The sequence below is a fragment of the Belonocnema kinseyi genome, chromosome 6 (assembly GCF_010883055.1).
Source record: "Belonocnema kinseyi isolate 2016_QV_RU_SX_M_011 chromosome 6, B_treatae_v1, whole genome shotgun sequence".
Classification (NCBI taxonomy): domain Eukaryota; kingdom Metazoa; phylum Arthropoda; class Insecta; order Hymenoptera; family Cynipidae; genus Belonocnema; species Belonocnema kinseyi.
Window position 1 is genome coordinate 116145486 of NC_046662.1, and position 10860 is coordinate 116156345.

Below are 10860 nucleotides of genomic sequence, written 5' to 3' on the forward strand. Positions count from 1 at the left end.
GAGCTCTTCTTAATATTTTGACACCAAAATCATGTCGATACACCTTACCGACTGCGAGTAAAGCCACCCACGCTTTAACTTGACAGACTGTATATAAAATTGCCCTCATCGATGGTAAATTTCTTAGAACATGTTTAAATACTCTCAAATATCGCAATTACTTCAAAATATTTAGAGATACCTTGAAGTTAAAAAAAAATTTCAAAGTACTTTTGAATTTTTAAAAATAACCCTTCTAACATTAGTTGAAAATTCCTTGAATTCTTTCAAAACAACCTCAAATATTTAAATTCCTTAAAAATCTTAAAAAATTTTTGAGAGCTATTGAAAATTCCCTGCAATTTTAAAAATACCCTCGAAGATTTCAAATCCTTAAAAATTTCATATTAAACTACTGTAATCAATTGAAAATTCCTTTGAACCTTTTTAAATTCTCTCAAAATTTTAAAATCCTTTAAAATATTTTGAAATACCTAGAACTTGTTTTTAAGATTTCAAAAGTAGTTTGGAATTTTTAAAAATAACCCTTCCAAAATTTGTTTAATTCTTTGAAATTTCCGTAAATTATCAAAATAAATTTAAAATTTCTTGACATCTTTTAACACATCTTCAAATATTTAGAATCATTAAAAATCTATTGATATTTCTTAAAATTTTCAAAAGCCCTTGAAAAATCCTTATAATTTAAAAAATACCCTGAAATTTTTCAAATCTTTTAAAATCTCTTACTAGGTTATTGAAACGAATTGAAATTTCCTTAGAATCCACTAGAATATCCTCAAATATATCAAATCTTTCAAAATCATATATTAAATTACCCTCATCGATGGAAAATTCATTGGAACATTTTTAAATACTCCCAAATATTACAATTACTTCAAAATATTTAGAGATACCTTGAAATTGAAAAAAAGTTTCAAAGTACTTTTGGATTTTTTAAAATAAACCTTCTAACATTATTTGAAAATTCCTTGACATCTTTCAAAACAACCTCAAATATTTAAAATCCTTAAAAATCTTTAGAACCTTGAACGTTTCGAAACGTTTTAGAGTATTTTAAAAGGTTCTAAGGAATTTTCAATTGATTACAGTAATATAATATAACATTTTAAAGGATTTTATATATCTTGGGATATTTTAATAGATTTCAAAGAATTTACCAATGTTTTCAATAATTTAGTACAAGATTTTTAAGGATTTGAAATATTTTAGTGTATTTTCAAAATTGCACGGAATTTTCAATAGCTTTGAAACATTTCAAGAGATTTTAAAGAATTTTAAATATTTTAGGATGTTTCAAAACATTCAGAGAATTCAAGGATTTCTGAGAATTTTAGGAATTGAGAGAGTTAATGCATTCGATGCATTCTTGAATTGAAGGAATTCAGGGAATTCAAGTTATTCCGTGAAATGAAGGAATTCGCCGATCTTAAGGAATTCTTATCCGAATTACTTGAACTCACGGAATACCTTGTATTTTTCGAATGCTCTGAAATGATTAAATTCGTTGAATTCGTAAAATTCTACTAATTCCTTGAGGTAACTAAATACCTGATATGCTTGAATTTTATCAATGCCTTGCATCTCTCGAATTCTCTGTACTTCTTGAATCGAGTTAATTCCTTTATTTATCTGAATACCTTGAATACTCTGAATTTATCGAATAACCTGAATTTCTTGAATTCTCGGAATCCCCTCAATTATCTGAATTTCTTGAATTCTCTTAATTCTTCGCATTTGTTGAATTCCTTTGATTCACGGAAAAACTTGAGTTCTCTGAATTCCAAGAATACCACTAATCCTCTGAATTCTTGAATTTGCGGAATACGTTGAATTTGCTGAATTCTTTAAATTCCCTGAATTACATCAAGTCTCTGAATTCTTTTAATTCCATACAATCTGTGAATTTATAAATTCTTTGAATTTCTTGAATTCTTCGAATTCCTTACATTTTCTAAATTCAGTAAATTCCAGGAATTTAGAGAATTCAAAGAATTCAGTAACTTTCAGGAATTCAGAGAATTCAAGAAATACATATTCATAGAATGCATGGCATCCAGAAAATTCAAGGAATTCAGAAAATTCTTGGAATTTAGTGATTTCAGATAATCCAAGGAATTCAGTGAATTCAGGTAATTCTATGAATTCGAGGAATTTAGTGACTTGAAGTAATGCGCCGAGGAATTCAGAGAATTTAAGAGATACAGAGAATTCAAGGAATTCACAGAATTCAAACAATGCAGGGAATTCAAAGAATTGAAAGAATCGAAAGAAACATTGAATTGAGAGAATTCAAGGCATTCCGAAAATATAGAGCAATATTTAGTTGCATTAAATCAGAGAAGAAAAAATTATATTAAAATTTTTGTTATTAAATGAAAACAAATTTCGTCAGCTTCCACCGATCTATGGACAATCTTATTACCTTTAATTACAAAAAATTGTAATTGGATTAAAGTTGTGGCCTGTACAATAGGGTGGCTCAAAAACATTCCAAATCCAAAAAAATACATACCCTAATTTTTTCGATTATAACAGGTGCCGGTTTTGAGTTGAAGTTTCCCACGTCAAATGCATGAGGAAAAATCACTTTTTTGAGTTTTTGGGATAATTTTTTAGGATTTGAAAAAATGTGATGGGAATGTATGGAGACCTGTTGAGAATTATCTAAAGAAGAATTTTATGTATCAGACATATGGGGTTGACAGTTCTAACATACCCTCACGACTACCTGAAAACTACCCTTAATTCTAAAACTGTCAATTCTTCATGAAATCGACCTTTTGAGCACTGTGTTCTCGTATTTTTCTTACTTACAATTATTACTAATGGTCTAGTGGCATATTTATTAACATTGGTTAATTAATTATGGATTATTTAAACAAATGAAATTTGTTTAAACATTTGTTTCGAAAATTTACACCCCCTCGCAATTCAAATTATTACTATCAGTCTAGTGGAATATTGAATGACATTGGTTTATTGATTTGTAATTGTTTAAACAAATGTAATTTGTTTGAATTTTTTTTTTTTGAAAATTAGTTGTTTCTCTTAAAATGATCACTATTGGTATAGTGAAATATTTATTAACATTATTTTATTCATTTTGAATTATTTAAGTAAAGATAAATTTGTTTGAATAATTTCGTTTCGAATTTTAAAAAAATAAAAATGAATACTGTTGGTCTAGTGGAATATTAATCAGTAATAATCAATGGCTGATTAATAATTAATTTAATAATAATTAATTTATCAGTTATATTTGAGTAATAATTTTTATTTATAATTTTTTTTATATACAGTTCATCAAATAATGTTGATAAATATTCCACTGAAGAAATATGAATAATTTTTATAACAAAATTTTTAAAACAAATTTCATTAGTTTAAGCAATTGAAAATTAATGAAATAATGTAATTTAATTTTCCACTAGACCAATAGTAATAATTTTTAACGAAAAAAGAATTTTCTAAAAAATTGTTTAAACATATTACATTTGTTTGAATAATAAACAATTAATGAACGAATGTTAATAACTATTCCACTAGACTAATAGTCCTAATTTTGATAGGAGGAAACGAATTTTCGAAAAAACATTACTTAAACAAATTCCATTTGTTCAAATAATGAAAAAGTAATTAACCAATGATAATAAATATTACACTAGACCAACAATAATAATTTTAAGTAAAAAAATACGAGAATACATTGTTTAAAAGGTCAATTTCATGAAGAATTGACATTTTTTGTTTCAAGGGTAGTTTTCAAATACTCGTGGGGATGTGTTAAGTGTATCGAACCCATATGTCTGATAAATGAAATTCTTCGGTGGATAATTGTCTACAGACATCCATACTTTCCAGTTACATTTTTTCAAACCCTAAAAAATTATTCAAAAAACTCATAAAAGTGATTTTTCCCCACGCATTTTACATGGGAAACCGAATTAAAATCGGCACCTGTTAAAATATATAAAAATAAATACAAAATTATGGATTTTTTTTCGGATTTGAAATACAATAAGGGGGGGGGGGGTTCATTGCCCTCTAGAATGCAAAAAAACATTGACATGCATTTTTGGACCACCCTATTGTACATTGCTCTTTTGCACGGCACCTGGAGGTAGAGCACCAGGCGCGTTTTTTTTCAGTGGTTACCCCTGTAGGCCTACTCCACTATTTCAATAAGAAATTTTATTGCTCCTCTTCCGACTCTTCCTCCTGGTTGGCATTTTCTTGGGTTTGCCCGTTTTCTACTTCCCTGCAAATTAAAAAAAACATGCTTATTATGAAATAATTTTATTAATCTTGATTTAATTCTTCCTTTCAATAAGGTTTCAGGGGACTCACTGTTCATACGCCTTTGTCTTCGTTCTCCATAGTGCTTGCGCTAGCTACCGACTCAAATGGCTCTCTATTTGTTTATCGGTGGCTCCCACTTGCCTTACGCGTATAACGCCTGAAAACATAAAATCATTAAAGTAAATTTGCCGTGGAGTAGGTACAACGAGCATTATCTGAACACCTACTTCTAATGAGCTTTATAATTTTTCCGTACAGTTTGAAGGCCACCTTCCCCCGGGTTCCACTAAAATTATAATGGAGGGCAAGGTCCATCCACATAAGCTTTTTCATTATTAGTGGAGCAAAGCTCAGCACATCATGGCCCCCTACTGACAGGAATGCAGTCTTCTCAAAAATAATTTTATAATATTTTCTAGCACCCCTTGGATACTTTTCGTTCATCAACTTACCGCACTGCTTTCGAATAATGAACCGCGTTGCTCACTCTGATCTCGTTCGCGAGTTTGTAAAAGATCTTGTCTCCGATACCTCTTGATCCGACCCAAACGAACAAGCAATTCATTCTCCTTCCTCAGTACCTTTCGGCAGACTTCAAGGATCAACGCGAGCATTCTAGGAATGTCACGTTCAGCTGTTCTGAAGAAATAGAAAAGTAAATATTTAGAATTTGAGACAATTGCGAAGAAATTACTGTTTAAGAGAAATCACTTACTGTGCTCGAGGTCTTCTTCGCTCACCTGCTACTCAAAGTCTCGATTTGCGGTTCTTTTTATCTTCTTGTGCAATTTGTGTTTGGCTACAAATTAAGTAAAAAATTATATATTTCCTTTTTCAAAACTTTCACTTACAATTTCTTTTTAATACATTCAAAAAATTGACAACCGCACTTACTGTCCCTTCTTTTGATATGTGGACTACGTGATCGTAATGGTCTTTCTTTCTGCGGCACATGCGACCCCGTCTAAAAGCCAGGACGTGGATTACTTGAATTATCCACAAGCAACGAGGAAGATCCCGGCCCCCTCTACGAGCCAGGGCGTGGATTGCTTGGATCCTCCACAATCAATGAGCCAGATCCCAACCCTCTAGGCGAGTTCGGGCCCGGATCGCGCGAAACCTTCAGGCTCGACGAAAGCAATCCCGAGCCCCTTGATGAAGTGGAGCGATAAGGGCCCACGCTAACCCGAGTCTTATGAATTGCTGTTACCTTTGGACGTCCTCGGACTGGCAACAGTGGTATCAATGACCTGATGGCTTCCTTTTCAGTTCCCCGAACCTTACTGGTTACATCTTCCTTGCTGCTTGATAAGAGCACCCTCTGCATCGCCGTCATCTTCTTGTTTGCCAATTTCCTGGCTTCCTCGTCACTCATTTTTTTAATGTGCCGCTCATGCCTCGATTTACGATCTCTATCGGTATCCATGTCTTCGCTTCCAGCTAGTACAGATGGTGAATACTGACTGCAGATATTAAGACAGGACACTGCATCCTCTTACCTTGCTGTTTTCGGGAAAAGCACATAAATATTATAATCTGTTTATTACGTACATTCGTATGAAGACCCCTCGCAAATCGCTCTCCCTCCTTCTTCAAAACGCTAAGAAAAAATTCTAAAATCTGTTCAAAGTTTCCTACCTAAAATTTTAGACATGGGTACTGTAGATTTTGGTAGTGTATAGTTTCAAAAAAAGTTTAATCCCCCTAGCTGCCGGGGAAGGTAGTCATTTTCAACCCCTAAGTCTCAATAAACGAAGAAAAAATTGTAAAATCTGTTCCAAGTTTCTTACCTAGAATTTTAGGCATGGATACTGTAGATTTTGGTAGTTTATAGTTGCAAAAAAAGTTTAATCCCCCTAGCTGTCGGGGAAGGTAGTCATTTTCAACCCTTAAGTCTCGATAAACGAAGAAAAAATTGTAAAATCTGTTCCAGTTTCTTACCTAGAATTTTAGGCATGGATAGTGTAGATTTTGGTAGTAAATAGGTTCAAACCAAATCTCATCCCCCTAACTGCCGGGGAACGCAGTCATTTTCAACCCTAAGTCTCAAGAAACAAAGAAAAAGTTATAAAATATTTTCCAAGTTTTCTACCTCAAATATTAGACATGGATAGGTTAGATTTTGGTAGTAAATAGTTTAAAAAAAGTTTCATCGGTCTAGCTGCCGGGAACGCACTAATTTTCAACTTCTAAGTCTCAAAAAACGAAGAACAAATGATAAAATCTGTTCCAAGTTTCTTACTCACCATTTTACGCATGGATAGTATAGATTTTGATAATTGTAGAATCTACTTCAAGTTTCGTACCTGAAATTGTAGGCATGTATGTAATGTGTAGATTTTGGTATTAAATGGTAAAAAAAAAGTTTCACCCACCTACCTTCCGGAGAATGCAGTCATTTTCAACTCCTAATTTTAAAAAAACGAAGAAAAAAATCCAAAATCTGTTCCAAGTTTCCCACCGACAACTTCAGACATGGATAGTGTAGATTTTGGTAGTTTATAGTTGCCAAAAAAGTTTAATCCCCCTAGCTACTGGAAAATGCAGTCATTTTGAACCCCTTATGTCTTAAAAAACGAAGAAAAAATGGTAAAATCTGTCCCAAGTTTATTATTTACCATTCTACACATGGGTAGTGTAGATTTTGGTAGTAAATAGTTCAAAAAAGAGATTTATCCCCCTACCTACCAGGGAACGCAGTCATTTCATTCCCTGAGTCTAAAAAAATGAAGACTGAATTATAAAATCTCTTACAACTTTTTTGCCTAAAATTTTAGACATTGATAGTGTAGATTTTTGTAGTAAATGGTTGCAAAAAAAGTTTCACCCACCTAGCTGCCGGGGAACGCAGTTATTTTCAATTATAAAAAAAATCTGTTCGAAGTTCGTTACCTACAATGTTAGACTGTAAATCTTAGTTTCAGCAGGTTTTAATGATATATACGTCTGAGAGACGTATATTTAGTAACAAGCAATTTTTATTTTAGTTAGTATAACCTTAAAAATATTATAACCCTACCCTAATTAGCAGTTATACCTGAAATATTCAATTCTAAATCTTCTCATACCCTTAAACCCATAGATTTTCAACCCTTTAAACCCATAAGACCTTCAATTATTCATAATTTTAAAGGTTATATGGTTATTGAAATTATGGGTTATAGGGTAGAGAGGTTATGGGATTAAGGGGTAAAAGGGTCGAATGGTTATGATCTTAAGAGATTATGAGGTTAAATATATTACGTATAACGGCCCAGATAGTACAACAATGTGCAGCAAACTTGCCTACAGTTTCCACTACAAGGTTTCGAAAGCTTACACCGCAAGGTTTAGACAAGTTTTCCGCAAGTAAGCAAATGTTCGCCTTACGGCAATCTTGCGAGGCAAGCTTGAGGGAAAATTGTATCGTAAGTTTGCGAGAAACTTACACGACAAACTTGAGGAAAACTAAATCGGTTTATTTTACCTTTCTAAATTGGAACTTCGTGTGGGCTGAACTCGAATCACCAATCAAGTATAGTTGCACTTAACCATTATGCACTCTTCCGTAGAGACAGAGATGAACGGTGAGGGGGTGGTGTTTGCATCTACGTGCATGACAGCCTTAGGGGGGTCTTATTGGGAGTCAACTCGGTCCTTAAATATCCCACTGCTGAATTTCTTTTTGTCGAGGTCACGGGAGCGGGGGAAAGTTTTTTGGTTAAGGTTATTTATAATCCTCCTAATGCCTGTTTTGGCACTGAACTTGAATCGGAAATTCTTACTCATGTACCTAACTTCAACAATATTATTCTCACAGGGGTTTTAATACTAACTTAGAAGTGATTTGTAACCATACTAAATATTTAACAACTATGATACATTCCGCTGGGTTATCAATTGGGCCTCATAAATTCACCCATCAAACTGTTCATTCCAGTTCCCGAATAGACTTAATGATAGTAGACGATCTTGATAAGCTGAATTCTCATAGCCAACATCCTATTTCATTTTTATCTAATCATGACCTCACAAATATTAAATTCAAACATATTTGTACTGAATCCACAAACCGAAATCAAACTCAAATAAGAAATCTTGCATTTGTAGATAAGTGTAAGTTCCAGAAGCACTTAACGACCTATGATTAAATTAAATTAAATTTTTTTGCGTTCGTACTTACCATAGTTGCATCACTCGATCAGTTTGGGCCTTCACACGGTCTGCATAAACATAAAGACTCAGCTCCTTGTATCACATTGGAAATTAGAAACCTAATGAAGGAGCGTAATAATAAGCATCGTCTGGCAAAGAGAACTAAAAATTCTCTGATACAAGCTCAGTTTCGTCAACTTAGGGATTTAGTTCAAACTAAAATCAGGGATTCGTATAATCAGTATAATTAAAATACTATAAAGAAGAAGAATAAATATGAAAATATTTGGCACCTACTTAGATGCTTACATCTAATTTCAAATAAGAATGAAGCCTCAGCTCATACATTTCCATCAAATAATTTATTAAAAGCATTTACAAACCTACCACCCTGTAACGCCGTTAACTCTGGTACACCCCTTATAGCAGATCAGGCAAGTTCGACTTTTCAAGATACGGATTTATTTTTTTTAGGCATAACGCCTGAAGTTCTTCTTGAAAACATTTTTGTAATAAAAAAAATCTTTAGGAATAAATGGTATTTCCATAAAAATTATTCGACTAGCTCTTCCTGTAATTTTCCCTATACTTGCTCTGGAAACATGCGCTGATCCGCCCTATTCCCAAGGCTTCTAGTCCCTATGCTCCCTATAATTTCCGGCCGATTTTTATACTTTGTGCTATGTTCAAGCCGCTTGAACGTATTGTGCATTCGCAACTTACGAGTTACTTAGATGCAAATAGGCTACTCGATCCGATAGAATCGGGATTTCGGTCTAAAAACAGTACCTTAACAACCTTCCTTAAGTTACTCCTGATATTAAAATCGCTATCGAAAATAAGGAAATAACAATAGTTGTTATATTTGATTTCTTTAAAGCTTTCGATACTCTTGATCACAACCTGCTTTTAAATAAACTTCTTAACTTTAATTCATCTCGTTCTGCAATTGCGTGGTTCGAGTCCTACCTTAAAAACCGATTTCTACAAGTGCTTAGTGATAAGAATGAGCGTTCTGATTGGGTCAGGGTCAAGAGTGGTGTTCTTCAGGGCTCCACTCTTGCTCCACTCCTTTTCGGTATGTACTCATCTTACCTTGGTAGTGATCTTGAGCTTTGCAAATACCATAAATACGGGCATGATTTTAAACTACATATATTTGGTCCTATTTCTTCCATTAATAGTTTGATTGCGCGAGTACAGAACTATATTAATATTGTGCATCAATGGGCACTCAACAATAGATTTAAGATAAACCCTTTAAAAACTAAAGCAATTGTCATAGGATAGTCCTCTTCTCCGTCTGCTGCTATATTAGGGTATCTGCCTCAGCTTAAGTTTGATGGCCTTGACATTTCCTTCTTTGAATCGGTGAGAGATTTGGGGTACATCCTTAATCGTACTCTTTTCTGAAAAAAGCAAATTGTTGAAATCTCGAGAAATGCCTTTAGAGTACTCCAACAGCTTTGAAGGAATAAGAATTCCATGCCAACTTCAACCCGCGTTCTCCTTGTTAAAAGTCTTATCCTCACATTTCTTGATTATGGGTGTGTTCTGTATGATGATATCACAGATGATCTGTATTCTAAACTCGAGCGAGATCTTAATGCTTGAATACGTTTCATCTATGATGTCCCAAAATATGAGCACATTACTTTATATCGGCAACGTGCAGGAATCCTTAATTTGGCTAAGAGAAGACAATTTTTCATGGTCAATCTTATTTTCAATCTCAATAATAACAAAACCCCTTAATATCTCCTAGATATCTTTGAATACATAAATGTGACATTATCAGTTCAGTCTAGGCTTCGTGCAAGAAAAACGGTCCTTGCAGTTCCACGTCATAAATAGTTTAAGTTGCAAAGATCCTTTGTGGTAAGGGGAGCCCGTCTTTAGAATAAGATACCTGAATCAATTAGAAATGCACCTTCACCTTATCACTTTAAAAGGTTTTTCTTTAACTTTTTGTTTTATAGATAATTCTACTCTTGAGATTACGCACTGGTAAATTTTAAATTGTTTATCTTTCTAATCGCAGTAACTTTTCGTGTCCTAGTATTATAAATGTAACTTTTCACGTTTCTAATTACTGTTCTAATTTTTATTATTTTATAATTTAGGCCGAAAATTTTCTGATTATCTCCGGTATGCCAATCGCTAGCGTATATTAGCATATTTTACCAATAGTCATTTAATAATATGCTGGATTATTTTTAGCCATCTGTAATGAACTTTAACTTTTTCTTTTTTTTTCTTCTCTTACCTTCGTCATATTTGTCATTTGATCAGAGTTGTTATATTTTACTGTAAACATATCGAGGCATCCTACCAGGTGTATACATATGAAACCGGTATTTTTTCAAGAAAAAAACACATTTATTTCAAGAGAATGATAACAAATATTTTATTCAAAGTATGCGC

General features: G+C 33.1%; 1 protein-coding gene and 2 long non-coding RNA genes across 5 annotated transcripts in view; all 3 read right to left on the reverse strand.

Moving 5' to 3' along the window:
- The window catches only part of LOC117174752 (dihydrofolate reductase), a 352741-nt gene that overhangs the window by 3671 nt on the left and 338210 nt on the right, over positions 1-10860 (reverse strand). Inside the window, exon 4 of one of the 3 annotated variants that reach the window (XM_033364100.1) lies at positions 9815-9845. The exons of the other annotated variants lie outside the window; for them this stretch is intronic. Coding sequence (XP_033219991.1) covers positions 9830-9845 — 16 coding nt within the window. The 3' untranslated portion in view covers positions 9815-9829. Of the gene's footprint in view, positions 1-9814; positions 9846-10860 lie in introns of those variants that run through there. 3 annotated transcript variants of the gene reach the window in all.
- On the reverse strand, positions 4173-4648 carry LOC117174753. Its single transcript, XR_004467355.1, has 3 exons — positions 4530-4648; positions 4351-4459; positions 4173-4261 (listed from the first exon to the last, which is right to left on the reverse strand). It is a non-coding gene; the product is annotated as an uncharacterized LOC117174753 (long non-coding RNA).
- Positions 4762-5309, reverse strand: LOC117174755. Its single transcript, XR_004467356.1, has 3 exons — positions 5197-5309; positions 5018-5101; positions 4762-4941 (listed from the first exon to the last, which is right to left on the reverse strand). It is a non-coding gene; the product is annotated as an uncharacterized LOC117174755 (long non-coding RNA).